At 41.3% G+C, this 22834-nt stretch overlaps 1 protein-coding gene across 1 annotated transcript in view; it reads right to left on the bottom strand.

Moving 5' to 3' along the window:
* The window catches only part of LOC132907199 (fringe glycosyltransferase), a 122759-nt gene that overhangs the window by 9074 nt on the left and 90851 nt on the right, over window positions 1-22834 (bottom strand). Inside the window, exons 6-7 of the mRNA XM_060960055.1 lie at window positions 21279-21364; window positions 591-756 (exon numbers count right to left, since the gene is read on the bottom strand). Coding sequence (XP_060816038.1) covers window positions 591-756; window positions 21279-21364 — 252 coding nt within the window. The remainder of the gene's footprint in view (window positions 1-590; window positions 757-21278; window positions 21365-22834) is intronic.

The following is a 22834-nucleotide window of genomic DNA, read 5'->3' as shown; positions in this document are numbered from 1 at the left end:
TATTAACTGTAATAGTTTCGACTAGCGGCGTATTTATTTGTCGCGTTGCGTGTCGCATTGCGTAGAAACCGTATCGTATAAAATTAAAGATAGAACTCCGCAACTGTGAAAGTTTGCGAAAGGAAGTACAGAAAAGAAATAGAATTAGAAAAATGTGAAATTGCACGAATTCCCGACAAAGTCGTAGGATTTTAGTGATAAGGTCGAAACGATCGAAGAATAAAGTAATTATGAAACTACGAAGTCGTCAGGAAATCGAAATACACTGCAAACCACACGTATTGGGATCCTCGGAACTATCCGTTACAATTACTGCAAAACTCTAACCAACTTTTTTTTTAATTAAAATTTTTTTAATACCAAATTTTACGTCTTAAAGTAAAGTACGCGCGACACGAACGAATCAACGGGTTTAAAACGAAATATTTAATTGAAAAATACAAGCAGTGGGAAGCACGCAATTTGGATTAACATCTCTGAGCATCCAAAGTCCAAATATCTATTGTACTTATTAGACGATAGTATGATTCTAAAAAGAGAGTTCTATAATTCTACGGAATAAAATTCAGTCATTCGAACGTTTCACTTACCTGCTCGCCAAAGGTGTCCTTGTTGAGGAACTTCATCGGTTCCAGATGAGAATGGAACTGCTCGACGACTGTGAGCTGCTTTTTCAGCAGGTACTCGATAATGTATCCCATCGTCACGTCGTCGGGCAACCTAATTCTGTCGCCCACCGTGATGAACTTCCCGCCTCTGCAAGTAAACGCAAACACCCGTTAACCGCATCCACCGTGTCTCTCATCGATTACCCGATCAAACGTAGGAAATCGTCTCGCGTGACCGCGTCCTCGCGAATTCCTCCTCTCGATATCGTTCGATCATCCATCAAACATATCACGTACTACCATTTACGCTCCTTTTTTCCTTTTCTTTTCAATTTTTCGACAAGTGGAAGTTACCGAAGCACAATTAATGCAACAGAAGACAATATATGTTTTATCGCGATTCGTATAAACAATTCGTATAAACGTAATTCATATAGCGAACATGTAAAAATTATTTTCGTCGAATCTACGATATTTCGAACAAACGATACGTGCAAATTGCAACGTCATTTGAAAAAACGTCGTTTCGTACTTACAATTATTGTGATACAAGGATCATCGATCTTTCTACGAACACTTCGAACCTCCGAGAACTCGCTATTCCACCTACGCCCTTTCAAGATCTACAAGCTCCTTTAATATTCCGGGACACGTTGCGAGGAATAATAAACTCGGTTTGTGATTTATTTCAGAAATCTCGAGCCATCGACCGAAATAAATTCCGGGACGATCGCGAAATAAATTAACTGTCCGTGAATACCATTTCACCTGGACCTGGACGCCGGGCCTGTGACGTGAATTACGGAACGTTCTATGGCCTCGGCGCATGCTTTTCATCCTTTTCCACACGGATCGTGTCGCGGCTTTCCCTGTGGACCGCGCCCACCTCGTTCTAGGATTATCCGCTGTTTATGGCCGGTTCGCGTCGGGTGGCCAATGCGAAACAGGGTAGAAAAGAAGAGCGGAAGAGGGACGAGCCGGTCGAGGGCAGCTAGGCAAACCGAGCGCGACGCCGATAAATTCTTCGCCTCCGCGTGTCGTATTCGCACACGCGTGTGCTTGGGTGACCAGGAAACGCGACCAATGCGAGCGGCTGTTATTATTTATGGCTATTAGAGACGCGAATAGCGTGGACTATGCTACGTTCTGGCGATAACGTCATCCTACGGGTCGGGTAGAAGTTCATTGGAATTGAAGATCGATAGCGCATAGCGGTCAAAAAGAATCGTTAACAGACGAGACTAGCTTTTGCAGGTAAACGAAATTCGAAGTGAACAGAGTTTGGAGTAAATAAAAAGTAGTCGTAGAATTCTCTTTTTAATTCTGGTATCGCTTTTACGTCGGAAGTCTTAGGGCAATTATTAAGAAAAGTACAGAATGTTTGGGATACCAGTTTGTTTAAGGTGGATAAAAAATTGCAGCAGAAGATGTGAACGAATAAAATCGCATAATGTCACGGAGAAACTCACAAACTTTTATGCTTGAAACTGTCGGTAACAGCGGAAGACAGAAAGTATCTGAAACTTTGATCTAGTTGGTAAATGGTATGTTGTAATTTTGTAATTTTGTGAGGTGCGGGTAATTTGAGATGGCGGTATTTAGGTTTGTCTTTGTTACGTAAAATTGTGACGATGACTTGTGATCAAGTCGGACACAGAATTCACAGCATAAGTGCAATCGTCTCGCGTACATGGCGTTTTCTGAGCTGGAGCGCATGAGTCTTGAATACGCAAATTAACTAATCGCGGAGAGTAGTTTTGGGAAGTAAACGCAATGGTCGAAGAATTTTCCAATCGCAATATTGCGATTGCCTTTACGTCGAATATTAGCGTACTTACGCTTTTATGTATCGTTACTAACAAACTTTAGCACGGTTATTAACTTCCTTTCAAAGCTGTAAGTGTATACACTTGTTTGAGTGAATAAATCGTCAATGCGCAAATTGGCAATTCGAAGACGCGAGAGAGGAAAAGGGTAAAGTAGAAGATAAAGGAGTTAAGATATTCAGGGAATTTGCGAGAAACACACGAAGGAACACGTTAGAGAAGCAAACGTAATAACAAAATACGTATAAAAAATACAAGGATATCTGCATCGAGAGTGTCCATTTATTTAAAAGCAACACCTTAAAAAGACCACATACATAATTTTCAAATTAAATCCATTCCAATGTAATAATGAAATGGTCGTGAGGAGCGCAACGATATTTGCATTGAAATTACCCATATCGTTCGTTGAAAACCAACACGCTGAAAACCGCATACTAACAATATGAAAACCAAATATCCATCCCAATCCTGTATATCGTCATTCATCGACTTAAATCCATCCTACCGAAACGAAACCAAAATCAACGACGAAAAACGTGATTCGAGATCGTCGATATTCGAACACGTAATCTGAATATCCTGCCGAAGATCCGGATAAAGAGAAAAAAAAAGAGAGAAGAAGAGGAAAGGTTTTGATCCGCGACTTTCCGACCGGGTGAGATATATTAGAATCAGATAATGGGAAAGTAACGACGAACCGTTTAATTGTCGAATGCAGGGGCGCTGGAAGAGGACGACGGCTCCTTAATTTACCGGCATTCCAGGCATGTAGATTAGCCGGCGCGAGCATGTGCACCTGCTGGTCGGTCTGTCGTCGTCCTCGTCCCGCTCTGCGACGCGCCGGAAACTGGTTAGCCGCATTAAACCGAGTCGCCGCGCATTTATTAACTGACCACGCTCGTCTCCGATATCTCCTAGTCCCTAACGAATTTCCATCGATTACGCGATAATTCAGCCTATTAATTGGACGAATACGTTCTCCCGTCCTTTCTCTCTCTTTCTCTTTCGTTTTCCTCTCTTCGATCTTGGTGGAGAACGCGTGGCGAATCTGTTCTGGTGCCACGCGAGCCTAACACGCCGCGACACGCCTCGACAAGCTTGAAATTATTTTCCATGGCGTGTTCGAAGCGCCTCTACTTCTATCCCAAAGTTGTTGATTCAGACTGCTTTTTTTGTACGTGTATTATACACGAGTTGGTTGATTTACGAGTCGAGAATTTCGTTTGACGAATTTAGGGTGCAGCAAGGGTGTCGCTACCCTTTGTAAGCACCGTGAACGTGACGCGCAAGAATTTCGGAAGAAATACTTGCGCCGAACCGATGTGACGAGTCTCGGTTCAAAGATAATTAGATTCTTTTCAACCAACAACACCTAACGCAGACCTAAATGACCAAGGATTATTCGTAGGTTCGTTTCGCGATTCGATGGTTAAATGAGGATTCGTTCTCTCGAAGATTCCAACGCCGGCGGCTCTTTAGAATTTCTAGAACTTACAAAAACAGTGGCGGATAAAAGGAAATTCTAAATTGATAGGAGTCTTGGTAACTTCGGCTCGAAAAGTTCTTTATCGCGTTAGTAAGAGTCATTTGTCCCGTGGTATTGCACATTACATTTGTTCGCTGCATTTATTAAATATATATTTACTTTGTTCAACTATGGTCTTTGTACACCTGCTCCTTATTTTATAAACTTTCTTTTATCCGCCACTATATGTATATGAACCTCTCAAGAGTCGAACTTGATCAGTACCAGTTTTTACACAGTTATCAATTTCATATTATCCGGATACATGATTAATATTCAACATCTCGAAAGGGAAACCAGATCATGCATAAAATTTATCTTAAGGAGACGGCATAAATAAACGCAAATTCTGTATACAGGGTGTACACACTTTTAATTTCCAGCGTCTTCCTCGATAACGATAAGTACGAGGAAAATATGAGGGAGAAAGAAGACGAACGAGTGCAAGTGCAAAGATGCACGCGTCTTCAGTTGCGTTATCTTTTTAAACGAAGACTTTCGTCTTTTTTGTATACAATACAAATCAAAGTTTAAAAGACAAACCTGCTAACAATTTTTCGATTTAAATAAGTTGTTACTTTCTTACAGAGAACGTTCATCTGGATCGATGTATTAAAAAACATATGATGCCATTAAAAGAAACATCGATGACGGTCGTATCTCCTCCACGTGTTCACCTACGCCGAAAGCTAATTGTGTCAAATTACATTGCCCCCGAAATCATTCAACTTATTCCTGAAACACTTCTCAATACCATCGAAGTCAAGCGAGATATTTCGAATAATAAAGTTAGACCGCACACCCTGTATAGTAAATAGGGAATTAGAAAAAGAAATAGCATTCGCACTTGTCGTGTTTCTATGCGTTCCAATTTTACTGAGTTAATTAATCAGCACGCTCTCTGATATATACATTTATTTTTACATTTTTACACCGACAATTTTTACTTGTAAATTATTGGAATACAACGATATTTCACGCATAGGCATAAAACACTTACGCAGACACCCACACAGGCATTTGAATAGGACACTTACACAGGTCATACTCATTACTGTATAGAGAGTGGGGTTCAAAGTATTTAAGGGATCATAGGTTACTACCTAAGTCTAGTCTGAGAGTAACTGGCCAACAATCAACAATCTCCATACGTTGTTAATTATATCACTCGCTTATATACATCAGGTTTTGTAGTTCTGTTTAATAAACATCACTGAATATTATTTCAACATAAACATTGTGTCTTCCAAAGATTATTAATCTTGACTTCAAGATTAAATTCTAACATCAATAACTAAAAAACAAAACCAAAAACGGAATTTTTATATTCTTGATTTTCGAGTTATTTCGGCTTCAAGAATCACCCCCTCAAATTTCCTCACACCTGTAGCCGAACACCCTGTATATACCGTACGTTTCTCCGGAGTCTCACCGACTTTCGCGTCTCAACGCACGTTCAGAATTGAACCCTTTGGATCGGCTTAAAGTTCCGATTCCTTGAATATCTCTATGGCTGGCGGCAGCAGGCATTCCACTCGTCAAAGTAAAAGGAAAGCACGAAAATTTGGGTGGACGTTGATCGAGCAGCTAGGGCGAGAAGACGCGCGACCCGCGGCGGACATAAATCGTGCCAATTAGAGCGGCGACCGGTAGTCGCGGACACGACGGGGCCGCTTGTATATCGCGCGGCACCTCCTCTTCTCGGGGGCTGCGCAAACGTGAGAGAACACCGACGGACAAATGTCTCAAAGGCTCGCCGCCTCCTCTTGGCCACCTATCGTAGATTTGTCCCATCGGTTCTCCAGGGAAACGAGGATAAATCGATGCAGCGGCGGTGGCGGCCGAAGATAAGGCACGGTCGGTAGAATAAACTTTTATCTAGGTAATTGTTCGAATAAATACGTTATTGTAAAGCTTTCGTTGGCGAATAAATTTACTCGCGAATATCCCGTTAATTTGTCATTTGGAATTCAAACTTTGCCATCTGTTGTTTATACTTGCAAATTGCAAATTTATTATTACAAATTGCAGCAAATATAACAAAATCACGCCGCGGTCATTCGTTATCTATCTATTTGCATGAATAATAACTACAGTGGTTGCGAAAGGTATTCGTACGCCATTGTATTTATTAAAGCATTTACAGGGTGCGCCGTTAGAATCCGGACAAAAGAAGTTTTGTGCAGAAAGTTGTTTATTTAAGTCAATACACAAAAACACATGAAAATGTTGTTATATCTCATTTAAAGGGTCCTTGCTGAGAACTTTTATTCTATGTAACCACCCTCTGCCTCTATGACCTGCTCTATTCTTGCTCTAAAGCGCGAGCACGCTGACTTCAACTGGTCGCGTTTAATTGTCGCGAATTCTGACTCGATAGCAGCTCGTAGGGAGTTGACGTTGGGGTGCCTGCGTTTATTAGTTTGTCTCTCGATAACGCCCCACACGTAATAGTCCAATGGGTTTAGGTCGGGACTGTTAGGAGGCCAGAAATCTTTCGACCAAAACATGTCCACATTGTCAGAGAGCCAATTTTGAACAAGATGACTTGTGTGAGCAGGTGCGCCATCTTGTTGAAATAAATACGGCCTTCCAGAAGCCGTAATTTCCATCCACGGCTTTATTACTGTCTTCAGGACCTCCAAATAAACCTCCTTTGTGATTCTTTCGCCTTTTTGGAAGAAGTGCGGAGGCATGACGTCGCCCTCACTTGAGACAACGCTCAAAACGTGAACACTTGCTGGAAATTTGGTTTTGCCCACAACAAAATTAAATTACCGTCGATCTTGGGTAGCTAAAGAATTTTATAATTTCGACCGGCGTTCTCCCGGCGCGAAGACTTTCTATAATCGCCGCTCTTCTATCGTATTCCGGGTTTTGCTTAACGAGTTCTGTCATTTTGAGGTTATAGAAGACTTATTGACATATTTAACTAACTTCAGAGTCAATCAGCACAAACATCTGAATTCTAATATGGTGGGAACTACAAATTGAATTCTGTCCGAATTCTAACGGCGCACCCTGTACATGCTAATTAATTGCGTTACATACGAATGAACTTTGAGTGCGTTAAATCTCATGCAATTTGCCATTATTTTCGTAGAACAAGAAAAATTTCATACTATGAAAATGAGACGCATAACCTGATAAAGAAACGCTTTATCTTCTGTACGTGTTACAAAATGAAGTTACCGACAAGCGTCCGTACCTTCCGGCTAATCTCAACAGCCACTGGGGGAATTTTGACCAGGCTTTTATCATTTTACACAGCGTTTCTCGAGTAAGCTTTAGGTATGCGAAACATCGATTCATGAGAAAAAGAAACGGAGGTCGGAAATATGAATCGGACGCAGTTTACGGATATTCGCAACAGCGATCTTCACTGTTTTATTTAGAATCGCTGCACCGATATAGCAGGACAATACGATCCCGCCCCCAAGCAATGTCTTTTCCTCCTCTTCGTGCAACGTGTTAGAAGTTTCGCGACTTCGCTGTGCAACGATCGATGTTGGTTCACGAACTACAGGACGTTTGCCGAGCCAATAGAAACTCACGAAATCGTCGGTCATATTATTGAAAAGATTACATAAAGTCACAGTCAAAGGCAGGCTGTATCAGTTAGTTGTTCAGCGTTTGTTCTTGCTGTGTGTTACTTTGCCAAAAAGTTATTGCGATTCGTTTAATTATATTCGCCAGAGTATCCTTATTCGCTCCACAAATACAAAAATAGATAACAATATCGGTGAAGGCGAATAAAATTATTCGTCATTCACGAATACGATTCACCGAGACTCGTTAGGCTAGGTCGTGAACAATCCGCATTTGCAATGCAACGAGGACTGCCCGGCCCTCGGCAAGAAAAGCAGGAAGACGCGCAGGTGCGCTTGAATAGATAAAACAAGGCGGCTACGAAGTTCCCTCTTTCGAAATCCTCGATTACTTCTTTCGATAGCCTAACTCGTTTCATTATACGGTTATCCTATCCTTTCCAATTTTGTTCCGTTGTCCAAACTATCCGATTAAATCTTCTCCACGAATCGCCATGCGATAGACTCGAGTTTTCGTTTTCCCAAACGTTAACCCTTTAAATTATGAGCGCATTTTCGTAAATCGTTTCCTCTAAACGCAAACGTACGATGAAACTAAAAACAATATCGTCGTAGATACGTGTCCTCAGTCGTCGCTCATTCACGGCAGCCTTTGTTTCACGAAATTCTCGTTGCATCGACTAGCTTATTCGAAACATTTAAGCAGCTGCGCGTTAATAATTTCATCAAAGAAACAAAAATATTGACAAACTGAGACGGCGAGTACTAAAACGAGAAACGTAACGTACCTTGCGTTCCATTGCGACGCGATTCCCACCCAATTAAGATTGTAATTCCTATAAACAATTACAAAGACCACGTTCCGGCTGTTCGAGCCCTTTCGAGATCCCCAAAGCGAAAATCGATCCGCGACGCCGCTCTCCCCGTTTGTTATCGTTCCCCCTACATCTGACAAAAAGCTTCCCCTATTCCGTCATATTCTCCCACAAGCGTCTCTCTTCAAACGCCGAAAAATCGAACCGCGTAAACAATTTCTTCCCTGTTTGCTCGTAGTCGCGACAAATTTCTCACGCTCGCCTGCCATCCTAAAGAAACGGGCAACCGACGCGCGTCCCATGGAAAATCTCCGCTATGCCCGGCCCAATTAGCCGCGATCTCTTTGGCCGCGTACGCAAAAGTAGCGCGTCTAATTAACGTTTTCCAGGAGTCGATGGTCAGGAGAAAGTCTAAATCGAGGGACGGCAGAGAGGAGAGGCTCTAACAAGGAAAAAGATGGGCGAACGAACGCTAGCGCGAAGAGAGAAAGAGAGAAGCGCTCATTAGCGAATACCATCGCCGGATTCGAGAATCCACCGTGCCTCTGCCCATCTCTCGGCTCTTTTTAATTGGCCAGATTAGTCCCGAAATCGCGTACCCTTTCCTCGGACCTTCCCTCTCCCTTTATTTTTCTCAGAGTATCTTCATCCTCGTTTCTCTCGTAGTTGACCAATGGTTTCACGTCTTTTTCAGGCGCGTTGCGCGCCCGGTCGTCTCGTCGGTCCGTCGTCCGGTGTCCTTTCGGCAGCGCGCCGACACGGAATATCGGCCTCGTTAAAATACCTGGGGCCCGCGACGAAATCGAAATTTTGGGGTTACACGGCAAGGAACCGAAGAGGGGAGCGGAATCGAAGCTTTCCGTCTTCGTCCGGTGCTAAATAACCAAGGACAGATTTCGCTGATACCACCACCGTTTGAGACGATTCCTTTTTCTCTACCTTCTAGTTCTTCTTTTTTTCTTCGTTTCTTCCTTAGTTTCCGTTTATCTCACGGCCCGTTTTTCGCCCTGTTCTCCGAGGCATTCCGGGCGAGCTTCTCGCGAGGGAAAAGGAACGCTTCCGATGACGAGTCTCGAAACAAGCTTCCTCGAATTTGCCCATCGATCTTGGACGAGCAGGAAACTAGCTCCGAGCTATAGTTTCGTGGAAAGATGTGTAATTTACAGAGTTGATAGATACAGGTGAATGGTAATTTTAATTCTCTAGTTTGGAAAGGTTTGTATCCAAGTCTTATTTTTAAGTTTTTATTTAGATTTGGCTTTTAAATTGCTAATCTGACTTGGATGGGGAAACTGACCTCGAATTCGCGGAATTTCGCGGGAAGGTGGATAATTAACGGACTTACGGCGAGATGGTAATCTCAATTTCCTAGTTTGTGGAGATTTTTTTCCGCGTGAAGCAAGGTGTTATTTCGGTTAATTAACGAACCTGGTCTATAAAGGTTTTGAGAGAAACTGACTTGGAATTTTCGTTTCGAGGGAAGGTGGGTAATTAACAGATTAACAAAGTGAATGGTAATTTTGATTCTCCGATTTGAAAAGACACGTGTCCGCGTAAAACAAGGTTTTATTTAGGTTAATTAGGAAACGTGGTCTAAAGAGGCGTTCTTTCAATTTGACGATCGATTTTGAATAGGGAAACTGAATTCGAATTTTAGTTTCGAGGAAAGGTGGATAATTAACAAATTACCAAAATAAATGGTTTTATTTTCGTTTTTATTCTCTAATTTTGGAAGATCTGTATCCGTGTAAAACGAGGTTTTATTTAGGTTAATTAGGAAACGCGTTCTAAAGAGACGTTGTTCGAATTTTATTGAAGAAATAATAAAAAATGAAGAAAAATGTGAAGTTGTTAGATTCGTAGAGTGATTTCAGTTTTCCAGTTTGGAAAGATTCGATTCTGATATACTTGTATTTTTAGTTAGATTAATTAGGGAACTAGCGAACTAGAGAAAGAAGGGAAGTTTCTAAAATAAGAGCATTTTAATGGACCTCCGTGAGAGTGAAATTAACCTGCTACGGTCTTCGAACCTTTACGTCCCAATCAGGGCAGCGAGATCGAAGCAAACGAAAAGAGTTTTAACGACTTTGATATCAAGTCGAAGCCAGAAATCGTACTACCAACGATTTTTTCGTGTTTCAAAAGATGAAAAAAATTTACGAACGTACCTAGATCGCGAACTTTTATGCAAATTTATTGCAAACCAGATGTAAGCAGAGACTTGCTTCATCCGCCAAACATTACAACGAACGCTTTTCTCTATAAATTTGATACATTTTTGCATACGTGCGTTCTGTATATTTCCGCACCTTTCGATTTTTACGCGAATTCGGAGAAACCTTTGCCTGATTAGCTATAAAACAAAAAATACTTTTTGCAAAAATAATTCACGATAAGTCTCCGTATTACCATTTGATCGCCGTTTATTGACATTCTCGTATAAGCAGATGGGCGATTAACATTCTCGAATAAGTAAATCGGGGGCTAAATCCATCAAATGTTCAAAAAGAAACATGGCTCGAAAGCGAAAAGAGAAAGGAGAAACGCGCAACGGAAAAGAGGCGCCACAGAGGGGACGGTTGAGCCTCGAGATCGATTATCGATCCCGCGATCGAGCCACCGTACCGGATGAAACTATCGGCCACGTCGCGCACGTATCGCCACTTCATTCGTTCGGGCCGCTTCGAATCGTTTCCGATCGCCGATCGAACAACCGCCTTAGGCCTGATCGCTTCTCGATCCCGGAGAAAGAGACGCGATGGATCGTTATCGATCGTTCCATGGACGCCCCAACGTCGCTTACGATCGATTCGATTGAGACGTATATTCCGCGATGCGTCCAGTATAAACGTCTTTACCGTCTCTCCCGACCGTTTCAACGTCCATTTGATTTGAAGCAATTTTTTTCTTTTCGATTTCGATTCTTGTGCGCCTTGCAACGATAACAAGAAAACTTTGATTATACGAGTGATATTATTATACAGGTAACATTCTACAGAGTGTCCCAGTATTCGTGGTACAACCTGCAGCAGGTGAAAATATTGGAAACTATGGAACAAATTTTGTTCGTTCATTGTTTTCGAAAAAATCGACTTTGAATCTTCTCCGAGTACGCATGCACTTGACTATGTCGCGAACGAATCACGATCACTCTACGATAGAAATTTTCTTCGCTTTTGAAACAACGGGGAAGTGACGATCGGAATTTAAAATCTTGAGTGTTTTAATTGGAAAATTTATGTAATATAAGGCTAATATATATATATATATATATTTTTTTTTTTTAATAATAACATAAAGGTGTTTCTGAAATTGTGGTACAACCGTAAGATGTAAGATACTTTTACCGTGAGAAATTACCTTTTTTCCGATTGTATCATAATTTCGAAACACCCTATATTACACGTGAGCTCCGGTCATGTTCTTTTATTAATTGAAAATACGTCGTGGCGAAAGCAAATGAATTTTCCACGATGGAACATCTTCTAAAAACAGAAGTCTCCGAGGAAGAGATTAAATCTCTATTCCCTTCGACGACTCGATTATTCCCATGCGTGTCACGATGGAAAGCTCCCAAGCTTTTCCACAAGTCGAATCGCTGCTCCCCTGGTACGTATCTTTCTCGGCGCGACAATAAACGGAAAAGTAAAAAATACGATGGCAAAAACTATGTGTCGTCGGTATGGTGAAGCGTAAGGGAGCGACGACTCGATCGATGGACCATTTCCACGCTTCCCTTTCTGGTAGCAACGACCCGGAAGATTAGAAAATCAGGTTAAGACATCATCGTCGTTTCAACTTGCAATAAAAAGCGGCAAAGAAAAAACGTATAGTATAAGCGAGAGAAAGTAGAGAAGAAGTTATTCAAACATAGTTGGACACCATGCAAATCGATTCCAACCATATAACACGTTAATAAAACAGCTGACGGCTTTATCGTCGCCGTAAAAAGCGGCATCGTCGGTATTTCCTGGCCATCCACGAGCTCGTTACTGTCATCGAGCGTTTTAATCATCCATTCGCTTCGTTTCTCCTAACCGACCGACATTTTCATAGAAAAACAAATACGAGGCGAACGAGAGAAACGGATCCTCTCGAGTCCCACGTATCGAAAATGCGGGCGGGGAAGCGAAGATGGTGGACAGGGAAGGAAGCGAAGGAAGCGTCCAAAGGATCTCTTTGATTCCATTATTGCTCGCCTAATTGGATTCCACCGCGTGATCGCGGCCTGCAACGTCTATAAACCCGCGGCCGACCAAACCAATTTGGGCATTCCTACGGATACGTGGCCGGTGGATCCGTCGCCGATCTATAGATCACTCGACCCGGCTACCTGATGGCTCGCCAGCCTGAATTTTCGGACGATCTCTGATCGTGCAAAAGCCGTCTCGGTATTCCGGCTGCTTCGCTGCTAGGCAGAAACTCAATTTTCGAGGGTGGCATCGGTCCAGGGGTTTCGTTTCGTTCGGAGAAACATTATGGATCTATCGATATTTGTCGCGACCCGGTATATCGTTATTTTAGGCGTCTGTGTTTTTTAAGAGTTGATTTAAATCGAACGTCGAGTTATTAGGTTGTCCGAAAAGCTTCTTTCGTTTTACGAGGAAATAATAGACGCACAACGTTTTTTGTTTTATATTATTTCGTCGAATTACGTACGATCCATTTTGTTCTGTCGAGATAAACACCGCGACGTTTCACAGACTTGGCGTCACGTTTGTACGAAGTTGCACTGTTGTAAAAAACACGTTTGCGAAAGAAAGACACTATCCGGATAATCTATATTTAGCAACTTATGGCGCGTGGGCAGTAAAATTTTGTCCAACGGTTCGGTAGAACGATTCGGTCGAGTAAATTCGCTTTCGTTAAACTTTTCTAGTCGAGTAGGCTTTCCCAAACCGTTCGCTGTTAACTGGCTGAACCTGTAGTTCAACTCTACCAATTCCTACGCAGTAGTAGTTTGCAAGACACTTTCCATACAGTAAATCGTTTAACAGTAAGTGGTTACCGTTACTTGTCTCAATTAATTGGACGTGCTCCAGAGAGCCTAGAGAGTCGGTAGTTTGTCTTCGATTTAAAAATTATTACGCTCGATCAGCAAATCCGGTATTAGAGTCGCTCGCATAATTATATTTCCCAGTTTCTTTTAGTATTCCCTACGTTTTAATGATTCTTTTACTTTGTTACTGTTAGAATTTAATCTTAAAGTTAAGATAAATAATCTGTGGAAGACACAATGTTTATGTTAAAATAATATAATTATTAAACAGAACTACAGAATCAAATGTATATAAGCGAGTGATATGGTATAATTAACAAAGTATGCAGGTAAAAAATTTATGGATTGTTGACAGTTGGCCACTTAGGCTCTCAGACTGACTGTAGGTGGTGACCCATGATCCCTTAAATATTTTGAACCCCACTCTCTATACTGTAATAAGTATGACCTATGTAAGTGTCCTGCTCAAATTCCTGTGTAGGTGTCTGTATAAAAGTATTTGTGTCTATGTGTAATATCATAAAAGATACAACTTAGAAAAAACGAAGCTGGCACCCCGCTGGGGGTAGCCACCCACATGCTATATTTATTTTTATTTTATTTTTTTTCTCACCAATAAGATATAACACTTTACCAAATGTCCTTCAGGACAAATTGTAAAAAATCCAAAATAAAAATTTAAAAAAATGTGTAATATCGTTGTATTCCGACAGTTACATATTCCGTATTTTGTACGTTTGTAAAGAGACAACAACGTTTCGAAATCAAGGATTTCGTTTCGGAAAAGAAACCACTCGAAATGTTTGCAAATTTGTTTTCCGCAGTAGCCTCCTTCCCTTCCTTGCGTCGATATGTCGGATCATCTTTGGAAAACGGGGCGTGTGTCTTATAGTTATATATAGTTGTCTTATACCAGATGAATTTTATTTATGGGAATGTGTTACAAAAGTTAACGAATGATATCGATGATTAAGTGATCGTGATATCTATGACGATGAATTTAGGTTCGATAACGAATACACGATCAACGGGATGACGATTGCGATTAGCAACTCGATGTACGTGTTCACTGGGCTAGTCGAACTTATCGAATTGCACCTTGGTCCAAGTGGAACTGCCCTTATATACTCCTCTCCGTATTCCTCGAGTCAATCCCTGTTTTTAAGGAGAGTTATTTAATTACTTTATACCTCTGTTAGGTACACGTCCCTCCCGTGATCGTGGCTACGTTCAGTGACCCATTATGTCACTTCGAGCCCAAGCCCACTGTCATAAATCTCGGATAATCATAATTGACTTAACTCATAAACAGCTATTTCTCAGTTTTATTGTTTAAGTACGACTATAATAAAAAGTCTAAAGTTTTAGGGACCTTCCCAAATATTCCGAAAGAAAGGCTCGTCTCTTCATCTCCGACATATATATATTGTTAATATTTCAAGATTCTCGGCTAAAAGGACCAATATCTATTGCCGATACCATATTATCAACATTTATCGACAAACCGCGTTTTCGTCGAGTACCTTGAAATATCGACAATGTTATTTATTGATCGTCCGAGAAGATCCTTAAAGATGACGAATAGAGTGAGATCAGTCGTGGATAGTCGTGCATCTTTATCCATATGATTCAAAAAAATGAAAGCAAAATAAACATTCTACAGTACATTTTTGTACCTTCCACGAGTTTCTACAGATGCGTGAAAATCCGCGATCCAATCAGAAAATCACTGACATTATATAGAACGAAGAAATTATCCTGTTCGAATATACGATGTTTTGAAGAAATTCCTTTTGGTCCAAGTGGAACTGCCCTTATATACTCCTCTCCGTATTCCTCGAGTCAATCGCTGTTTTTAAGGAGAGTTATTTAATTACTTTATACCTCTCTTAGGTACACGTCCCTCCCGTGATCGTGGCTACGTTCAGTGACCCATTATGTCACTTCGAGCCCAAGCCCACTGTCATAAATCTCGGATAATCATAATTGACTTAACTCATAAACAGCTATTTCTCAGTTTTATTGTTTAAGTACGACTATAATAAAAAGTCTGTACTAAAGTATCGGGGACCTTCCCAAATATTCCGAAAGAAAGGCTCCGGCGTCCCTTGATCTCCGAAAGATATAAATAATATAAAAAGTAACATCGTCGCTGGAACAAGATCGGTAGAACGCAAAAGGGTTGATTCTATCTACGAAGATTTTATTGTTTTCCCTCTTTGAATAAAAACAAATCGAATTAGAACTTAGCAGAAATAATCTAACAATGTTAGTCAACTACGACAAGGAAACTCTATCGAAGAACTTGATTTATTAACCCCGGACAAAATGTAACTGGACGTTTCCAAAAGCACAGGTTCCTGTTTTATTAATCTCTCTTCCCCTCAAACTCACTTTCACCGAAAAAGACCAGTTCGAGCACTAGAAACGCGAGTGCCGAGCATGATTAATCGCGTCTCTCGACAAATAAACCTGTTCAACCTGCAGAGATGCGAAAGAAACCCGAAAGACGTGTTTTAATCGGTATCACGAGGAAACTGTCGAAATCACTACAAGTACGCCAGCGTTGATTACACGCCATGATTCGGAGGAATGCCACGTAAATGTTGCAAGAAAGTGAAAATTAAAAAGCATACAAAGTTTTTAAACTGAAACCGATTATCAACCAATCCAGTTCGTACTATCGACTTTAATCGTCGTTCGCGACTATTCCTTTACTCGTTAACGTGAAATCTTTCATGTCAATCCTAACAACGATATTTATTATATCCTGTTATAATCTTGTTATAACCCGATGGTAAATCTGAATCGTTCGTCGACCAATTTAATTCGTATTCGTTCGAATTAACGGTCTTTCGCGAGTATTTCTCTGCTTCATCGACGTGAAATGTTTAATACCAATCGCAACAGCGATACGCAAAGTGCGAATGCTCGTTCATTTATGGAAAGTTGAAAAATACACATAATATGGGAAATTACGGTGGCTACAAAAGATATTCGCAAGATCGTTGCCTGTGTCGTATCGTTTACGTGCTAATTAATTAGACTCAAGTATTAGGATTAATAATATCGCGTGATATTATTAAAGTTAAGGTAGATAGATCCATATAATTATGTCTCCATCTAAATAAAAATCAACATTAATTCTGGCGAAAATACCTATATATATTTAGTTGTCTGGAAAATTTTTTTTTCATTTTATGAGGAAATAATAGACGCACAACGTTTTTTGTTTTATATTATTTCGTCAAATTACGTACGATCCATTTTGTTCTGTTGAGACAAACACCGCGACATTTCACAGACTCGGCTTCACGTTTGTACGAAGGTGCACTGTTGTAGAAAACACGTTTGCGAAAGAAAGACGCTTTCCGGACAACCAAATATATAAAACATTTTGATATTACGAGAATGAAAAGTTACAATATCATGAGGATTTCTTAATTAAGTTGCATCTTGACGAAAATAAGCCGACATTCGCAAGAAGCGGTAGCAGAACGAATACGAAACACAGAATCGAGTTGCCGCGGGTGCGTGCTTGCACGTGGGTGGCAATCAGCTTGTGCAGGCCCATTGTGAACGCACGTTCGTCGTTAATTAAGACCCATCTCCGCGAGATCCAGCTGAACCAGTGGACGACTCGGACGGACGGCCAATAAAAGGGAAAAATCACCGAGATTCCTTCTTTATCGCGACATCTTCGCAGAATCGATCGATCTTCTTTCGATCAACAGAATTCAAACAGAACCACTCGTAAATTTCATTCTTTCGTTCTTCTTCCTTTTTCTTCTTTTCTTTCTTTTTTATATCAATATTAGTTTCGTGACTTTGCGAAGGTTTAGAAGAATCAAATCGAATCGAATGATATTTTGACACTCGTGACCAGACTCGACTTTAATTTGCACAGGAAATTTGTCCAGGATTACACAGAATGTACACAGTGCGTAAAACGTCCAAAGTATAGTGCTTTCTACGACGTTTGGTAGATAAAACAATTTTCTACCGACGTTCTACATTGTTAATTACATTCTGAAATAATATGAGTTTGCTTAAAAATCCACGGTCTACTTACGGTAGCTCGTGATGGAGATTTCAGAGAGCAAGTTTGAAACGCTCGCCAGCGAAACGTAATTTTAATAATTAAGTTCTCGGGACCAATTATTGTCACGACTGATTATCGAGATTATATTCTTTCGTTATTCGTGCAGTTATTTTAACGCTTTCGATCGTTCTGTCGACGCATTAACGATAATGTCGGCGCAGCGAGTTTTTTCGCGGTTAATGCTAAGAGCCAGAACGTCCAAGGACTTTGCCGTTACTTTGCATGAAATGATAATAGCTCGATAATGATAATATACTGTGAAAATGGATAACCATCGTGATACAACTATATCGAAATCTTTCTGATTTCCGAGAAACACAGAAGACGGAGACGCGTGTTATGAAACGAACAGTAACTTTAATAGAAAATGAAACGGCAAGGTTAATTGCCTGTCATCCGGAGAACCCTGTAATCCCGAAGAAAAGAAGAATGCCTGCGTTCAATGACATCCGATGCAATTAACGATGCAATTCGATGCACGATACTTGAAAGAAAATTAATTAGAATGGCTGGTTTTTAAGTAACGTGGCAGTAGAATAGAAGAGAATAGTTTTCGCGGTGACATTGTTGGGAGGAAAAAAGGAAGTAGCCGCGATGGTGGTGGTTCGAAGAACCCGTAAAGGTGATTTGTTCGGCTATTAACGAAACGAGGATGGCACGGACGTTAATGGAAAATTATCGACAGTTAGGAGGCTCGATGCACCGTTACGGCTGCCGAACGTCGTAAATAACAGTCGCTTGAAAATACCTTAGAGGCGTGTTAGTTTCTTGCTGCGTACCGAGTAAGCTTTAACCCGGTACAATGCGTCGAGCGATTTCCAACATTTTTCAACCAGTCGAATCTCTTTAAAACGCGTATCCCCTTCCTTTATCCTTTCCTAGCGAACCAGCGGGAGAAGATTTTCGAAACTTCTAACTCTGTTCAGAGAGAAGTATGTTCGTGCCTTCTTTGACAAAGAGAAAATAAAATTAGCGTGGCGAAAGCTCTACAAAATATCATATCCCTTCCTCGAAAGAAAAGAAAAGAAAAGAAGAATAGTACAACGTCAACTCTAAAAGGTATTTCATCCCTTCCTTCGCAGAAGCGAACAATCTCATTCTCTCGTTGATAGGAAGGGAAAAAAGGAAATTAAGACAACGAGAGTTCTGCTGGTGTCGCGAAACGAAATTCTCCATCCATCCATACCGACGAGTAAGAGAAAAGAAGAACATCGAGTGCGCTGGTGATCCCGATCTTGGTAAACGCGAAACACGAAATTTCCCATTTCCATGAAAAACGGAGATGCGATGTGAACCGAAGGAGATTCGACTATCGACGATCCGGACCTTGTCGTTGGACGCGTGGAACGAAACATTCCAACGTTGTGAAAAAGAGATGCAAAAGAATGGAGAATTGGTACATCGAAGGGTCTTCAATCGGTGACTGAGACAACCGGCGATGAAATAAGAAAGAAAGGAGAAAATGAGAGAGAAAGGGGGAGATGAAAAGAGAGGCAGAGAACAGTGGCAACGTCCCTGAATGAGAAAGCGGTTCGATGCACTTGCACCGTTCTCTCTCCTCCTCCTCCTCCTCCGCTTCTCTACTCCGCCTTCTGTGCGGACGTGTTGCAACACGAAGAGAACCAGTGTACAGGAGGCAGGATAATGCCAGGACCGTGTATGCTACGTGGACAAGAAGAGGGAAACGCGTCCAGGGAAGATCGCAGCGATTCGAAAGCCCTCCCAGGTGCCGGGCTTTTTGCCAGTTTCATTCGTCCGCCGCTTCGATTTTCTTCCTCCTACCTGCATGTCCGTCTATCCGAATGTCTCTTCTTCGTCCGTTCTTCTGTGGGAGGAGGATATTGGAACCGGGGGAATATCATCTATAGAAACGCTGGAAAAAACGCCACACGAGGTCTGCAGAGATTGCGTTTCTTTGGCGTTCCGGTTTGTCGATTGACGTGTGCTTGATTGTTTGGCCGTTAATGGACACTGGGTAGGTTTTTTAACCCCTTAATGTACAATTTTTCTCGCACTGATCGTTCAAAGATGTACGACTTTTGTTTTAGCGAAATCGCTTCTTCGTGTTAATACAAATAAATATTTCTCGATGTTTGCTACAAATATCGTAATATGTTTGTAATTCTGACGTTACATTTTACGTTTTTAATGTAATACGACAAAAAAGCGATTGACGGATTGAAAGCTATACGAGCGAACGAAGAATTCAAAGAGTCGATCGGGAATGTGAGGAAACTCGCAAGCAAGCAAATTCGAAGTGTAAACGAACAATCGAAGGTGTAAGCGCGTGTACGATATAAACAAGTAGGCTGGAGCTGCACGCAAACGAATAGAACATGCGCGAAGAACAAACGTTTTGAGAATGTAATCGAGTAAATAGAGAAGCGATCGATGTCACATCGCCGCAAACAAAGTTGCCATAGTCCGTGGTTGTCGCAGACTACCTTAATCGTGTCATCGCGACACGTGTCCGATCAATAAATCGCCAACTCCTCCTCCATCACGCGCCAAGTTCCGTCAACTGAAAATCGACGCAAGAAATTTTTTCACCATCGAGACTTCCTCTTTTCCATCTAAACCATCTCGAAGGAACGTATCCTTCGTCATCGCACGATGAACGTGCTCGTCGATCGAAACGAGCGTAAAGTACTGTGACGTGCACGTGAAAGAAATTCCGGCACGGAGGAAAATGACGAGCGAAGCGCATCGATTATCCGTGATTTCTGAAACGATTCGATCTGTCAAACTGCAGAGTCTCGAAACCGCTACGAGTCATTCCACTTAAGCGGGCAACGACGAGCAATCAGGATGGTTGATCGCGACGTCGCGCGGCTATCCGCGTTATTATCAATAAGTTCGTCTCGAGAAGCAATTCGAGCTCAACTCTGACGACGTTTATGTCGCGGACCCTCGTCAATCATTATTTACCGGCGGCTAACACTGCCCCGTTGTTTGCCTTCGATTCCTCTCTACTTCGCGAATCAGACTCGAGACAACGAGCTGCTGTCTTCTCTGCGATTGGCGAAAGAAACAAATATCTCGTTGGAAAGAATCGATGAAATAAAATACCCTGATACGCAGATACATCGCCGGCAATAAATATTTAGACACGTCGTGACGTTAACCTAAATCGAACAATAATAGAAATTATGATGGAAATTGCTACATTTCCACTGCTTCTGTTTTTTCGTTATTTCGTCGTTAATCTGTAAATTCATTGGTATCTCGTGCGTGTCTTGTAACATGGAATACCGAATAAAGTAACATTCGTTGGAGTTTTGCAATGATTAAAATTTTGCAATGATTTATGGCCGACAGCGTACATAGTGTGTCATCGCGATGGCGATAGATAGCGGATTTTGAATTTTTCCTGCCGTCTCGTCGTTAATTCTCACAGCGTGTATTCCTCTGCGGACTTTTTCCAACGCTTTCGCAATTGGTGTCACGTAACTTTGACCAACAGTAATTACGATGTAGCAATTACAAAGAGTACAAGTCGCGAAATCATTGCGAAATTAAACAGCAGTTTGCGGAACGGCGAGAAAGAAATGAATGCTTCAAGAACATAAACTTAAAGGGAAACGCGACAGAATCGAAGGCCGTGTAAGTTTTAAGAATTCGAAAAATCGACAGAAATACGTAACGCTCTCTCGTACCATAATAGGAATCCTGTCTTTCGAATTTCTTTTCTTTTTCCTTTTCGATAACGCGACGTGAATCAACGATCGACAATGGATCATCGACAAGTAAAACATATTCGAGGAATTCGCAAGTGACGTCGATCGTAACAAACGGAAGATCGGAGCATATTTTTGATGAAGTATATTTCTAGGTAAAACTATAGAAACTTACCCGGCAACCGGAGTCATTTTCATCGCGAGCGCCCTGCTGATGCAAAATCCGGCGCCGCCCGTAGCGAACCAGAATTTCACCTTTTGCTGGAACAGAAAACCCACACCACCCACGTTAGTTGATTGCGGAAAAGATACTAATGCTTAAAAATTCAAGATCGTGATCGATCGTCCGCGAGACAGCCGATCGATCGTTGCCACCGACAGATAATCGTGGATGACTTATCGGATTGAGGCCACGATCGATTACACCTCGACGTATCGATACGCGTTCCTGCTTTGGGACAAATTATGGTCAAGCTATATGCTAACGGTTACAACCCGAGATCTTTGATTGGAATTGATTGACGTAGGATCAAGAAATAAATTTCGTTTCTTTTTCTCGCGTGGACAAAAGGTTGAGGTGAGGTGACAGGTACGATCGAAGCATCCGATTATCTTTTACATTTCATCTTTAGGAATTATCGATAAAATAAATTTTTAAACGATGAATTTCGACTATCCTCGGTGAGTCAGGATTTTTAAACATTCCCGCTGTTCATATTTTAGAATTTTTGCTCGCACATAGAACCTTTATGTATTTAGAGGAAATTCGAAGACGCAAAAATGCACGAAATGTATAGGATAAAAATAAATAAATTATTAATTAATAAATTATAAAAATCGTTACGGTGCTTAGCAGATGAGGCAAATTTCGATGTCGCTTCTTTTCGATCGCGTATCCACAGCCTAATTATCATGAAATACAAACATGAAAATAGCAATTCGTCTCCTTTGGTGAATATTCGTTTTCGTAATGGGAAGAGTCTTCCGCTCGAGACGATAAAAGGGCGCAGCTTCGCGAAGGTGAAAGAAGAAGAAGAATCGGTTCGATCGAAGTTCGCGAAATTGTCAACGGAAGAGCGGGACGAAAAGGAAGAGGCAAGGGAAGCGGAGAAAGGTGTTTTCGAACGGGCACCTCCCAACGACCTGGAAAATCGTCGCAAGAAAACCTCGCGTGTACTCTGACCACGTGTCGACTATTCTGCGCTCCAATTTCTACCTCTATCGCGATAAATCGTGTATTTCGAAACGAAGAAACTATGCGTGTAAAATTAAAAGAACGCGCATTTAGTATATATTTAATCGATATTTAATTTTTGAGAAATTAAGCGGAGTTGATCAACTTCCCTTCCATGTACGAGCCATATTCTTAGAGTCGATAAATTAGAACGTAAAGGAACGCGATGGCGTTGCAAACTTCTCAAATATTTGCTTTGAAACTCACGATTATTCGTGTCACCCGCTTGTGACAAATAAATTGATGAATACAAATCGCTTGTTTGTTTCGGAAGTTAGACGTTATCCGCGTGATTAGATGGTAAAATTGAAAACTTGGCGAACAGCAGAGTGGATCGATCTGGCTGCTGAACTCGATGTTATAACTCGATCGTAGGAAACGACGTCTAAAACTAATTTGAATCAAGTCCGAAAAATCCAATATTAAGCAGGTAAACCTACGAATGCAAATCGCTCCTTTTTTTTATTCCGTTTCTTTTTTTTTTTTTTTTTCGTGCG

The sequence above is a fragment of the Bombus pascuorum genome, chromosome 5 (assembly GCF_905332965.1).
Source record: "Bombus pascuorum chromosome 5, iyBomPasc1.1, whole genome shotgun sequence".
Classification (NCBI taxonomy): domain Eukaryota; kingdom Metazoa; phylum Arthropoda; class Insecta; order Hymenoptera; family Apidae; genus Bombus; species Bombus pascuorum.
The sequence above is the reverse complement of the archived record's forward strand: the minus strand, read 5'-3'. Positions and strand labels throughout refer to the sequence as shown.